The sequence below is a fragment of the Lathamus discolor genome, chromosome 3 (genome assembly GCF_037157495.1).
Source record: "Lathamus discolor isolate bLatDis1 chromosome 3, bLatDis1.hap1, whole genome shotgun sequence".
Lineage (NCBI taxonomy): Eukaryota > Metazoa > Chordata > Aves > Psittaciformes > Psittacidae > Lathamus > Lathamus discolor.
The window spans coordinates 57,610,294-57,626,026 of NC_088886.1; the positions used below are offsets into that span (position 1 = coordinate 57,610,294).

The 15,733-nt window shown below is 37.5% G+C and overlaps 1 protein-coding gene across 5 annotated transcripts in view; it reads right to left on the reverse strand.

The window, feature by feature from the left end:
* The window catches only part of CLSTN2 (calsyntenin 2), a 385,524-nt gene that overhangs the window by 200,920 nt on the left and 168,871 nt on the right, over positions 1-15,733 (reverse strand). For all 5 annotated transcript variants that reach the window (XM_065675430.1, XM_065675428.1, XM_065675429.1 and 2 more), the window contains one exon: positions 3,312-3,434. In XM_065675430.1, the coding sequence (XP_065531502.1) occupies positions 3,312-3,434 (123 nt within the window). The remainder of the gene's footprint in view (positions 1-3,311; positions 3,435-15,733) is intronic.

The following is a 15,733-nucleotide window of genomic DNA, read 5'->3' on the forward strand; positions in this document are numbered from 1 at the left end:
CCAGCATTTTCACAGGCACACTTAGTCCTGTTATAGTCTGTTATTAGTCCCCTGTGGAAACACAGACCTGTTGAGAGGGTAACTGCAGAGAAGGTTCCTTTCTCCTCCTGTCATCACCCTTGATTTTAAACAACAAGACAGAGAAAAAAACTGCAGATTATAGCAATTTTCTCTTGTGACCAGTCCATGATTAGGGCTTTGACATGTACCATAATGTGTGTACTATTAGAACAGTTTGACAAGACGTTAGTAGCCATGGAGAGAAAAAAGCAACAGGTTAAAAGTTTCCAGAAGAGAAAACAGGAATAGTTTAGAGTAGGTCTATGCCACAAATAAATGAACTTTCACAGTGCTTTTAAAGAGCCTGCACAGTGAGTGGCAGCCCCTCCTGATTCCTTCAAGCCAGGGCTACACAACAGACCTGTGCTTTTCTGCATTGGAAGAACACTGCCATCTCATTACCTGTTGGTATCTTCTATTAATAGCGCACATCTTCCTATCATTATAACCCTAGAGACCACAGTCCTAGCCTACCTACAGACATCCCAGACTTCAACACTAACTCTGATTTATAAAGCATAATGCAGACAACTTGGAGGAAAAAAAAATAAATCTCAGTGAGGTTTACAGTGTACAGCTCCAGCACACTCTTTGTGACTTGGCATACCTTCTGACGTCGCACTACTGCACCTCCTCTCTGAAGCTCTCCTTGCCATGACCATAAACAAGAAGTAACTGCCTTTACTTCCACAAGTTAAGCGTGGTGCCAAAAGAACTATACCCTCACTAGCAAGACACAGGAATAAATAAGGAACAAATAGGCACATTGGTTTTTAACAATAGTTGGACAAAATATTGAAAATAAGGTGATGGAAAGAAACTGCTGGAGCTCTGATTCTCTGGTACAAATGAAGACTGATCTATTATACTGTAGAATAAATTTTCCACACTTAAATTATGGTAACAGAAAAAAATCCACATTACCATACTCTTAAATGTACTGCTACTAAATACTGTTAATGTTGTAGCTCTATCTCTTTTCAGTTTTCTTCTGCTAAAAACATTATACAAACGGAGTTTTCCATAAAGGCCTATAATAAAATTAACAATATTATAAAGCTGAATAAAATTACATTATATTAAAGCAGAAATTTAGAACAGGAATAAGAAGTTACTCCAACAATTTAAAAAGGCAAGAGTCTTAACAGAAAAACCACACAGAGTTTTTTCCAAACAGGTAGGGAACCCAGGCTCTTCATGAGAATTTAATGTTCAGCCATTGCTATAACATTATATTTGGCCTCAAGGTCTGCAATCCAGACATACAGTATTATGTGGAAATGAGCTATTAATATCAGGAAATACACAGCAAGTATTATCTCTCCAAGTAAAAATAATACTTCTTAAAATATAAGTAATTCAAATCAATCAATGAAGACGATAAATGAAAACTACTCTCTGATGCAACCTTTATCACAAAAGCCAGTCTGTCTGCGCAAGTTCAGTATTTCAAAGGATGATTTCTACAAGAATAGTAAATTGCTCACATGTCGACTGTCCCAATGTAAAAACTGAATACAGTAATGAGGCTAGTAATCCCTCAGTCAGCAAACAGTTTGTAAACATATCACTGGAAACAGTACATGTGACTGACATTCTTGTAAGGGTCCCAAGGGAATGCAAGAAGAGGAAGCAAATGGAACATTCATAGCAACAAAAAAAAATCCCCCTCCCCAAATGAAAAAGGCGCCTTTTCACTAGGAATAAATCTTCACTGCTAAACAACTGTAGCTGAAGATTTCACAGGCAGATTAATTCCTTGCAGTCAGTTTCATTCCATTTTTTTTTAGTTCATTCATGAAAGAGGCAGCTATATCTTAAAATGAACAAGAAAATCGGAATCAAGTACTTTTTCCTTTGCTTCAAAAACTAGTAACTGATTTAAGGATACCTTATCCTAAGCATCTGTGCATGCAGTACATGTGCTCTGATTCTAATTAGTACTTCCCAGTTAAAGGCTAGCTACTTATCTCCAACTGGACATTGATTAGGACATAACTTAGTGGCATGGGACCTGTTTCATACTGAGGTTGCTGTTATCTATGCATCTATACTATTTGAGGCTTTTAGCTTTGACCAAATTAAGCCAAGTCTCCTGCACTGAACATCCCCAGTGGTCGAGGGAAAAAAAAGTCTTCTGTGCAACCAAAAACCATGGGACAGTACCAGTGACAAACACCAATCTTGATACAAGATAAAAAAATGGGGTTCAATATATAAAAAGCATTTGTGAATCCCTGTTTTACAGTGGATGAGTTGATGCCACTACATACCTTTGGGGAAAATGATTAATCTTACCTGATGTTTTAAAATACTGATTGGTCCAAGTACTTAGTAGTTACTGAACATGACTGTATTCCACAAGATAAAGGATACTTATCTTGACTAGTTCCTTTCCTTATTAAAGACAAACATTCTTAAACAATGTAATCTTTTTAACAGCTACAACTTATTTAAGAGCTTCACAACAGCTATCAAGTCTTAATATTCTCCCTTTAATTCAAAAAATATCTGTAATGAAACAGTGAACTTAAGGGAAAATTTGCTTGACATGCACAAGTACTATTTTCTGCTTACGGAACTCTTGTCAGGAAAAACAGACTTAATCCAAGTAAAAACTTCTTTATGACTGTCCTGGGTTTAGCAGTAGCAGTCATTTTTTCTCCTTCTTAGTAGCTGGTGCAGTGCTGTGTTTCTGACTTTCGGCCTGAGAACAGCGCTGATAACACCAATGTTTTTACTTACTGCCCAAATGTTTAGACTGAGCAAGGACTTTGTAAGTCTCATGCTCTGCCAGGGAGGAGAGGAAGCCGGGAGGAAGCAGAGACAGGACACCTGACCCAAACTGACCAAAGAAGTACTCCATACCACGGCATGTCTTGCCCAGGATGTAACTGAGAGTTCCCCAGAAGGGCTAATGGACTGCGGGGCTGGACAATGATTTACATCTATCATACAGCACTCTGACCAAAAATCTTCAAAACCTCCATTAAATTTTCTAAGTCTTGACAGTTATAAAGGACTAACAAAGTAATATAAGACTTGAGTAACATTCATTATTTGTCACAGAATTTTGTCCATAGCCAGGGAGCTGAACCGGAAGGGAGGAAGCAGATGCTGACAATACTAAACAAAATTAACTACCCATTATTATTTTAGGGTAATTAAAATGATTCTTTTCTATAAAAGAAAATTCAAATTTAATGACATAATTCTTGAGTTTTCATTATTAAAATTGCTGATATTCCTACCTGCAAAGGGAACAGGTGCATCTTTATCCAAAGCAACAAGGGGAGGATCCAGGATTACAGTGTCATTGTTTTCGGTTATGATTCCATGGTACGACGTCTCTATCCAGGGCTTGTGCTTGTTCACTAGAAAAGGAACAGTATGCCTAGTTAATCTGATTGTGTTCTACATTCATTCAGCTCATTTTATCTTTTAAGAGGAATTACTTAATGTAAGTCCAGTATTAATGTTATTACTCAAAAGCCACTAACAAGATCCCAAAAATCTCTGATGCAAGAGAACGGATGTCCAGAGAAATACAACTCTTGTCAAGACACAGAGACAAGGAGAAGGGGAGATGAAAACACTGGGTACTTGGTCAATGTCTCATTTTCTCTTTTTGGAAAACATCTAAAATGGTTTTTGTGTTCCAAGCATTATAGCAAAAAAATAAAAACAAAACCCCCAAAAAACCAAACACCAACCCACAAACTTATGAATCACTTTGATAAAAGCTGCCACTTATTTTCCATTTAACCAGCTTCAGTTATGCTTTTATGTGATCTACAGTTTTTTCTGAGAAATCCATCCTTCAAATCCATGTGTAGAACATCCAGATATCTGGTCCTGAAGTACACAGAAAGAACACTGAAATAGAAACTTCTAAAGCAGGGGATACAATGCGTATCATCTGATTATCTTACTCCTGAACCCTTTCAACATACATCCTTCTCACCAACCATCTCTCCTTCACTAGAAAATCGAAGATACATTTTCCCCTCCTTTTTATTCTTTAAGAGGCTTAGCTTTGCTGTACTTATAAACAGCATTTTGTTCCCACAGCCACAAAATGAATGTTATGTTTTTAGAACTCCTAAGTAAGTAATAAAATGGTGCTAGCGTAAATAAACTGCAGTATGAACAATGTGCTATCCCAGGCATGAAGGAACACTGCACTAAGGAGTATCTTCCATGTTTTCACTAGATCCAGATGCTAATTTTCATACACATTATTTAGCTCAGTGTACCAGATGCTAAGGAAAACATCTGATGATGTTAACAAATCACACCAAGGATGAAGGGTTGACACTTAAAGAAAAAAGATCCAGATAGTATTATTTAAAATAACCCCCTACAAAACCAAACAAAATCCACAGACAAACCCAATCCTAAGCTTTTTCCTGCCTTGTCTTCTGTAAAACCCCCAGACAAGAATGAGTTTCAAGCTTCTCCCCAAGTTTCTTCTTTGCGAAGAAAGTAACAATGAATACAAAGACAATAGAGAGCTCTGGCCACAGTGGAAGAGCTGTGCAACGAGCAAGTTATTTATTTTGTTCACTATTTGGAAAAGGCAAACATACATATTTATGGCAAACAGAAATTCCTTCTTTTTCCTTATTTATTTGTTAAATCATTAGAAAATTGAAGACTTCAAAAGGATAATCTGAAGTCCTTTTAAAGTTGAGTTATTTTATATTCTAATCACTAACAGAAGAACTTTGAGTTCATTTATATGTCATAATGTATATTCTGTCAGAAGACAGCATACAAGATTCATAGATTCACTGTGGTTTTGCACATTTTTGCAATAACTAAGCAACGGGAAGATTAAACTGGGGATGTGTCAGGGAAAGGTGAAACAGAAAATAGGGAACTCAAATCTCGTCATCTTATAATGACTGTACAGCCAGAGGAGAGATTGGTGAGTTAATATAATAGGATGAAGGCCAAAAGTCTGGTTGATGTTGAAATACGAGAAGATATAGATACAATTTCAGAGCTTTGTTTGGCATCTGGGATTCCAGTTTCTAGGGCACTTGAAATATTTTGTACATGTTATTTGAATATATGAATTGCCTATACATCCAGACATGTAAATATGTTCACTGGCACTCTGATACGACTCAAAGGCTTTGACTGACACATGCGGCACAGAGCAAAAGGCAATCTCTTGACTGAGGGCAGATATGATTTAACAGTAATGAACTAGTAAGTAGGAATCTGCCTGAAAAAAGAACTCCTTATACAACTAAAAGTTAAAGCACCAAACCCATCTCTTCCTTCCTCCTGGTCCAATTAAGTGGCTGAACACTGACAAAAAACAACAGAAAAAAAAAACAAACCGAACCAAACCCAACAACTAAAAAAAATACAAACACGTGAAAACACCAAAATCCAAACCCCCCAAAAGACCTTTCTTCCCACTACAGATTGTACAGAACAGTTTTGATACGACATTTGCTTATGAAGTGGACTGGGTATACAGTGACTGCAGTTCTACTAGCCTCACCTTTTTTCCCCGCTAGTGCCCCATGAGCAATAGCAAGTCATACGACTGACAGGAACATAATTGGGGTGGGAAGAGAAAAAAGTACATTAGGAACGAGTTTTACAATTTAACCCTAGACCTTAAAGACTGGTAATGAGGAAGAAGAAAGGAAAAATAAATCAAAAGCTAAATAAAAGGGCAAATTATTTGCAAGCTCATATGAGGTACATCTTCAGTGGAAAAATTATGTCTATAAAAGCTTTAGGTAACCTGTGGAGTGGAAATTTTAAACAGGATGGAAATCATCCACATTTCTGGGGAGTGCAAAACACTTCATTTGCATCATTTTCACTAAAATCATTAATCCTTTTACACTGTTTGGGATACTTATTTTAAATGAAGACATCTATAATAATAACAGCAGCTGCTCTGTTGGGGGGATTGTATTTTCTCTGCTAAAGGTAGCTAAAATGTTAACTCTTCCTAAATGCATTTATCTCCATACTGGCTTTCATAAGATACTAAATTCTAAGCAAAGCACCTTCAAATACATGATTGATGAATACTTTACATTTCTTCCTGCAAGTCAAAAAGGCAGCTACAGAATGTTAGACTGGTTCAAATTAGTATTTACCATATTTTTGTATTTACATATTCTTAAGTTACTCACTCTTAAGTTATCTACTCACTCTACCTTTATGTCAAAGTATTGAAGCAAAAACATGACCTGCAATTGGTTTCGCCTATAACTGGTTAGAATCTGAAGATCGTAATTTCAATATATATAGCTGGACTTTTCAATCCACATTTAGTTTAAAATGCCCCCAAACAATGTAAAAGTTTCACTGTTTTCTCAGTTACAGCAAAACCAGTCAAATTTTAGGTCAGTTTTCCAAAGACACATAATGCCACACTGCATTTACTTAAGCACAAGTTTTATTATGCTGTCCTCATATAAAGTGTTACTTTGAATCTCTTGAAGATTAACATGTACAGGACAGTTAATTTGGGGATCGTTTTACTTCTTCCTTGCACTTGCCTAGCTGGGTAAAAGCTGGAATCAGTACGATGCTTTCATGACCTCAAATGCATATTAGTAAAGATAAACAGATGAAATACACCTATGCTGTGGGTAGGGTTTTTTCATACTTGCCCCCCTTCCTACAATTTATTAGTCATTCACATAAAATCATAATGTAAATAATTTGTAGCATCTAGGACAAGGCAATTAATCTTTATAACAATTAGAGGTCAATTCATTATAATTTGTATACACAACTTAGAAACTATACTTCCATTGACTGTCCCACCAAAGCCTGTGGACTAGATGACCTCTGAAAATCCCTTCCAACCCAAACCATTCTATAATTCTACAAGCCTTTGGATGTAATAAGGTCAGCTTGCTAGAAAACTGCTGCTCTCTGTTCCATCAGCAAATGCACACAGCACATTAGACCATGAAGCAGAAAAAGGCAAAATTAAAACAAACTCATTCTGTAGAGCGCGCAGGAAATTGCATGCCCCCAGAAATGCTGTCTTGCAAGTTGGTTTAAAGACAAGCCCTAAAAGTTAGCAGAAGGCCAGAACCCCCAAAATATGCCTAGTTCCTACATTCTACTTCAGTGCCTTATCCCCGTCTTTGCTAAATGCCCTGGGTTTTACCCCTTCCAGACGGCACACTCAAAACCCCACCCTGCTTCTTGCCATCTGACAGAGGTTAAGAACAATCACGACCCTTCATACCAAACTCCCTTACAAACTCTTGACTGCATCTGAGCACTTTGTGCTGGTGCCCAAGGGCCAATGGGAAGCTCTGCAGCAGAAACAAGAACAGAATCAGAGACAAGACAGTGATACATCAGCAGTAGGAAGAGAAAACAGCAACTCTGACCCATCCAAAACTCTTTGGCATCTGCCAAAAAGCCTTTTACTGCTAGTATGGCTCTACGTACACAAAACTGTCTGTAATGTCAGGGCAGAAGTATTATTATACCTGGACCACAGTATACACAAAATACACAAGGTTATCATATTGTGAGGAGAGACAGTATCTTTTCTATAACCCAAGACTGACGCTTGTTTGGGGCGGTGGGAGTGGGTGGAAAGCAGCATGTTTACAAGAAATAGAGTACGATAGTTATCTCCAAAATTCAGACGGTTTCTGACTCAAAATGCATGGAAAATGTCACTGATCCAAAAATGGCACATTATAAAAGAGCTATGAAAGAAAATAAGTGAATTTTGGAAGCTTTAACTACTGACACTAGGGCAGAGTCAATATTGTCTAGCTGATTTAACTGCAGATTTCTAAATACTAGGAAATTAAAACCTGACATATCAAATAAGAGTTAAGAATTCATTTATGAATGCAACTGTTTTCTGTCTTTGCTGTTTCCGAAACAGCATAATGCATTTTTTCCATTTAAATGCACTGATCATGTTCTCTCATCTACTTCTCTCGCTTAAAGAGGCTGCTGACTCCAGTAAAATCAGCTTTCTTACCACTCAGTCCAGCTCTAAGTCCTTTCATCCACTAATTTCAATGACCTTCAGCTCAGCCTCTTGGAATCCTAAGTGTCAAAGGCCTTCCCCTAAAATACAGCCAAATTGAGGATGCTTTGGAAGCCTTTTAAATACACATGAAATCCCAGTAACTTCTGTAGACTGTAAGATATTGAACCTCATGCCTTATGAAGTCTTCAGTAGAAGCGACACATCCTTATCTTGTACAGCAAAGAAAGAGAATGTTTCTAATGTCCTTTTAGGAGGATACCACATGACAAAAATCCTAATGAAGCAGATGAAATACGGGCAACTGCAATGCATGAACATTATGGTTGAAAAAGTCCTCCCCAAATCTGGATGCCACTTGTTGGCCAGTCCACTCCTCCTCTGGCATGATACTTTGTTGGATAAATGCCACAGTAAGACTTGTAGGGTCAGCAACAGTCAGAGTTCTTACTCTTGTTTTAGGTATTTCAGAGATAAAGGCTACTGAAAAGTAGAACTTGTCCATTGTTAAAACCCAGTAGCTTTTTCCTCTGCATAGTTTAACCACTCTGGGCTTTAGATAAAGAAGTAGAAACTTTAAAGAGGAAGAAGATGAGGTAGTAGAGGATTTTGATTCCCAAACGTGGCTTGTGCCACGTTCACTTACGCAATCAAGCTAGAAATTTTGAAAACTCACATCCTTAGCTGAGACTTGCTAGAGTCTCCATAACTCTGATACGTTACTGATAACTGGAATATATTAAAGACTGTGTTTTCAATAAACAACAACTATCCACATAGGTCATAAATATGACTGTATGGTGCACATGTAACTCCGTAACGTAGCAAACCTTAATTCCTCCAAAACACAACCAGAGATGCAAGCCGGGATTTCCTGCATTGCCTGCTCCAGAACAGGCCAGGCCTACAAACCAGAGATAGGGATGAAAACTAAAATCCCATGGAGTAGCAGCTGAGAACAAAGAATTCAAAAAGGCACATTTGGGGGCTAAGGTCACTAAGGACATGAGGATTGGGAGTTTGGTAAAGAATATACATCTTCCTCTGGAAGGCAGAGAAACTGAATAAATGTATTTTGAGGGAAAAGAAACTAAGCCAGAAATAGAAACTGAAAATGGTTGGGAAGTAGGAGAAATAAATAAATGTTTGTGTTTTACAGGAATAAATCTTTCTCAGCATTAGGAAAAAAAAACCACTGAGTGGGTATGTATGCAGAAACCAGAATGCTGTTCTTCCCTACATACAAAAGTAACTGAAAGCTTTCACATATAAACCACATTTTTTAGATTTTGTCAAAGAGAAATTCTAAATAAATTTATTTTTGCCTGTCCTGGGTTCAGCAGTAGCAGTCATTTTTCTCCTTCTTAGTAGCTGGTGCAGTGCCGTGGTTTTGACTTTTGGCCTGGGAACAGGGCTGATAACATGGATGTTTTTGGTTGCTGCTCAAATGTTTAGACTGACCAAGGACTGACCAAGCCTCATGCTCTGCCAGGGAGGATGGGAAGCCAGAAGGAAGCAGAGACAGGACACCTGACCCAAACTGACCAAAGAAGTATTCCATACCACAGCACATCATGACCAGGATGTAACTGAGAGTTACCCAGAAGGGCTAGTGGACTGCCGGGTTGGACTAGGTATCGGTCGGTGCTCGGGCGGGCGGGGTGGGGCGAGTTACCGGTTGGTGAGTGGTGAGGTGTTGTACTCTCTTCTCTTGTTATTTCCTTTAGCATTATTATTATTGGTGGTAGCAGTAGTGATTTGTGTTATACCTTAGTTACTAAACTGTTCTTATCTCAACCCGTGGGAGTTGCATTCTTTTTGATGCTCCTCTCCGTCCCTCCGGGAGCAGAGAGAGGGCAAGAAAGGGGGTGTGATAGAAAGACTATGTGACTGTGTGTAAGCCACGACATTGCCTCACACGCTTCGTTCTCCATGTGATGTCATTGCGTGAATTACTCAAACACCATTAGTTGTGTTCTGGGTTTACATTTAGATCGGCACCTTTAAATCATAATTCTGTATGTGCTTGTACATAAAATAATAATGTGAAACTCATACCCCAACTAAGGCAATTTGAGTTTTGACATAAAGCTCAGTTAAAGCAACATTTATATAATTTATGATATGCGATTATGAGATGTGAACTCTTTGGAGAACATTTTAACTAAGGAATACATTATAAGCAGCGCATCTCAGCAACATTAAATTACTCAGTGGAGATCCTACAAATAACTTGGCATTGGTTTGATCATGCTGCACAATAAAAAAAATGTGTTGCACAAGAAAGTATTCTGCCTTAAGGACATTTTCTGGCCCCCAAGAAGAGGCCTATCAAAAATGATGATTCCCACTAGCAAAATTTCTTCTTAGATTGAAAGAAGGGGAAAACTTGAGGTGGAGGACCCGTGTGTCAGCAGCTAATTCTTGTTTGACCCAAACCATCAAGTCCCTTGTCTAAGGGAGGTGGTAATATTAGCCGGTAATACACCAGCTATTTCTAAAATAAAATAACATACTGCTTATTTATTCTGGACATGCTTAGAAGTTTACGTAGCTATAAATATGCTGGATTCTCTTGTAAAAATTGGGTTTTATTTGAGCAGAGGAGAGAATATTCTTAACACTGAATAAATCAATATTGAACATTTAACAGAAACTTTATATGGAAAAACAATCTAGCTACAAATTTCATAAAACTCTACTCAGAATACTAATCTGCAAAACTTCCAGCAGCATTTTTACTTTTGAACTTTATTTTCATCCTTTCTGCTTGGAAGTGGCAAGAGCCCATTCTGAATTTACATACACACATAAAAATAAACCTTCACTCTGTGCCTTGTTGTCATCTTTTGGGTAATGGACCACAAAGTTGTGCTTTCTGTGCCTTAAACTGGCTCTAAGCCTACAATTTATCTGTATTAATAGAAAACAGATTTCACCTCCTTGAGGCGAAGATACCCAGTCCTTATAAATTTATCTACTGATACTTTTCATAACATGTGAACTACAGAGAACAGAATTCTGCCCTACCACAGTCTATATGCCTCAGTGATCAGACCAGGAAATTGTCGGTGTGCTATATGGAATTACATGATGAATCTGTCCACACAGCTAGCCATGGCAACTTGAAGAGCACATATAAGATTAATTCTTCATTCATTAAAGTCTATACAGTTAAAAATCTCTGGAAAAGTACCTAAGAGCATAAAAATGTTTTCATTCATTTCACAAGGTCATAAACAAAGCAGATTCTTTATGTATTTAGCTGTACACAAAAAACTTCTCATTTATCTTGCTTACCAATGCTGACCTTCAATCCAACACAAATTCCTTATGAGCAGCCTCATTCTCATTTAAAAAAAAGATAAAACATGAAGATTCACAATATTTAACCCCTCTGCAATTTCATTTAACTTTCTTCAATACTTAATAACTCCAAGTTCACTATATGAAGCTGCCCCATTCCTACATGCTTTGACATTTGTTTGGACTGCAGGCTGTTCAGAACATGTATCTGGTTTTGCAGTGTGAGAGTTTACAGCATGGACTTTAAATAAACCTGACTCTAGTCTTCACTCCTTACAGAATAAAGAAGTGTCCTCTGAAGAGTTTTGTCAGATGATACTATCTGAACAGGGATTCCAGAATAGTTTCATGGACTGGATATCAGGATCTTGTAAATAATCCAGATATGTAAAAGAAATGCTGGGGAACACGAAGTTCACGAGTAAATATTTTTATCTAGACAGTGTGTTACTATACGAAACAAAAAAAATAATTCAACAATCATGGAGAAAAGCAAGAGTAATCCCCTATTAACACCAAAATAGACCTCCTTAAGGAGTTAACAGATCTGCAGCAAGGTGCCCCGTTGAACTAAAGAACAAATTTGCACACTGAATGCCCCTTTGATTGCCTGAAATATTAAAACCAGGGAATTCCAACTGCTGCCATTACTCCCTGTGAATGCTCCCAATTATGACACCTCTAAAAACACTAACTATTCTGTAACTATTACAGAACACCAGACACCCTAACATTTGCTGAGCAGATTTTCAAAGGCGCTATTTTCTTCAGAACTTTGTTTTGTCTTTGTAAATTGCAACCTCAGGTAAACTTTAAATAATGGAAATTGAAGTAATCTAGGTTTTATGCAATTATGTCTCAACAACTTCAGCAGTGCTCTGCAGTTGAGAATGGCATTTTGAAAAATTCAAAGTTAAACCCACTGTCAGGTGATCAGGCTAAAATAAATACGTACAAACCTTTATAAAACTTTTGCCACCCACACTGATTTGATAGCACGGACTCCTGAGTGTTACCCAAACTCAATCTCACTGAAATCCCATGCTCCTACACATAAACCTACATATTCGGGAATCTTGAGAAATGAGCTAAATCTTAATATCAATGATTTGAAAGGAGTAGTTTATTTTGAAAACAACAGAAGAAAGCATTGATGTTCACCTTTCCATTATCTGTTTAAACACAACAGATTTCCATATAGCAGAGTCTGAAGGATATTGCAGTTTTACTAATTATGATGTAAAGGACAGGTATTGCTTCAAATTAACTGCCCTTCACTTAACCTGGAGAGATGGGGCTCCAGGCTATCATTAAAGGGGGAAGTGATCTCCTTCATTATTATGAACACCATTCTATCCAGATTAGCCACGTTGGTTTTGAAACAGTGACTGCATTATTGAAAAGAGATGCTTTAATCAGTGACCAAAACCAAGAAATTTAGATACTTTAAGAAACAAGGGAAAAAGAGGAAGACTGCAAGAAACTGAGAGATGTAGATGAATTCTAGACATGTTTATGTGAGCAAAGACTTGTGAAGCTGAAAGGTTAAGGTAAACATGTGACCATGCACAGAAACACAGAAGATGGAACCACAAGAAAACTTTACGGTACATATCCTGAGGATTTCTTGTACTATTTCAGCATTATGGTTTAACCACAAATGCAGTACACATACCAAATCATTGTTACACTGCAAGATGTACAAATCTAAGATGGTATACATCTGTTATATAGAAAATCAGAGTTCACGTTGGGACATCCTGTATAATATTCCTGAACTACAGAAATACACAGACTAAATAATCAACAGCATGGGCAGAAGTGCAGTACAGACAAACACAGAATAGAGTCCATTTACAAGTATACGAGTATTTCCGTATTTTGTGTTCAGATGTCTCTTAAACTGAAACGTACCTCAAAATAAATATATCAATAGTCCATCCTCACCCCAGACCTCTCTCTAGAAAATGCCCTAAAATATTGACATTTATTACACAATCCATACATTAGGAATGATTACACAAGTTCCTGTGTGATGTACTGTAGGTTACCCTGCTCTTGCAGGGGGGTTGGACTAGATGATCTTTTGAGGTCCCTTCCAACCCTTGGGATTCTGTGATTCTGTGAAATGCACCATGCAGCTGGTAACTGGCGGTAGTATCTGTCTCAATCACAGCAGAAAATAGGAATGGAGTAAATAACCCACAAGAAGGATAAAGATAAAAAGGGAGTATTGTCAAACTCTGAAACACTGAATGCACTCAGTATGTTAGTTCTCAAAAAAAAATAAACCAAAAACCAAAAAACAAACTGGAAACAACAACAAAAAAAAAAACAAACAATAAAACAAAAGAAAGAGGGAAAAAAAAAAACAAACAACAAACAACCCAGGTATTCTATAATATTATAATAATGAATTGCTCAGGGCAGCTTGACTGAGTACTTGCATAAGAAATTCTCTTTATGGCCACAAATTCCTTCAACATTCATTCAGTTTCCAGGGTTTCAGCCACTGGAGAAAAACTTGTTTGTGAATGGAAGACAGAATGAAGGAAGAAAAAAAATCAAACTGCATCTTCTACACATTCTTGGGTTTTTAGTTATTGGTTAAGTCTCACATCTAAGTACCAAATACTATTTTCCCCAGCTTCATTACTTTGTCCTTAATAATTTACTACTTCTATGAACTGCTAGTAAGACTGATTTTGACCCATGACATAGCTGCTTTTGTCCTACAATACTGTAGATGGGACACATTTTATTGCAAATTTCATTTCACACTTTAAATTGCAAAAGGTATGGAACAATAAATGATAATTACATACTTTACACTTCATTCACTTTAAACTTATCATTTGATATTTGATATTTGTAACTCCACTGACAGACACATCCTGTCAGTTTTACCTCTTATTATGTATATAAAATCTGCATTTGAGCAAGGAACAGAATTTTCAAAGTAGACTTAAAGCAAGTCCATTTGAGGGGAAAAAAATACGACAACAGCTTATCTTAATACATGAACTTTAATGGCTACTGCAAAAGTACCTGAAGGGGGCCTATAGGAATGCTGGGGAGGGACTCTTCATCGGGGACTGTAGTGACAGGACAAGGGATAACGGGTTCAAACTTAAACAGGGGAAGTTTAGATTGGATATAAGGAGGAAATTCTTTCCTGTTAGGGTGGTGAGGCAGTGGAATGGGTTGCCCAGGGAGGTTGTGAATGCTCCATCCCTGGCAGTGTTCAAGGCCAGGTTGGACGTACCCTTGGGTGACATGGTTTAGTGTGAGGTGTCCCTGCCCATGGCAGGGGATTTGGAACTAGATGATCTTAAGGTCCTTTCCAACCCTAACTATTCTATTCTATTCTACGACTTATATCGCATTTCTGGTATTTCTTACAACCTGGTTGAAAAACTAGGTTTGGGCATAAAAATATACAGCTCTAAATCATTGCTATGAAATTTGAAGGAAAGGTTAAAGCTCCTGGACATATTTTCTGGAAATAAACTTTGACTGCAATTTTTCCCAATCTTACAGATGCCATGACACAGAAATCATTATTTCTGATATTTCAAAAGGTCACCTTGGTGAAAGCCAATGATTACTTGAAAAGTTGCATAACGAAGGAGGACTTCTTTTCTGTGCTTCCCAAAGCAACAACTCCACACAGCTTCATGCATCGATTTCAAGTAAGAGCTCACTGGATCCTTCTGAATCTCTTTGTCTCAGAAATAATTGCTAATAATTGGGATCTCTCATCCAGTACTGCATGTTCAATGACATATACAAAGAACACTCTGCCCTCACAAAATCTGAGTTGCTAATAGAAAAGTGGTCTGATCTTCTTGCTTTTTACATCCCCAAAACCACATCCTGGCTCCAAAATAGGAGGTTGAAGTATAAGAAATATGACATGTTAAGTATAAAATACATGGAACAAGCTCATACAGTTCAAAAGCAAGCACACATAAAAACCCGTATGAGAAAATACACCTCAATACAAACCAAAAGAGGATAAAGCGCAGCTTTGTGATAACCATAGCTGAACCATATCAATGATTGAGCATATGTGCTGCATAACAATAAAAGGTAAACAAGTAAGTCAAGATGTTAACTCACCAGCCTTGTAGGAACCTTCTCTACTAGTTTGTGCAGAACATGCAGGCTATGGCAAAACTAAAATGGTGGGCACCCATCAGATCGTTCAGGCTTTCCTGACATTCAAAACCTCTATGGAACAAGTTGGAATGCAGAAGCAACTGCCTGCAGCTACATTAATACAGAAACAACATAATATTATAAGTGGTAAGGTGTCAAAATATGTATTTTTCAGGGGTCAACACTGATGGTTTGTTT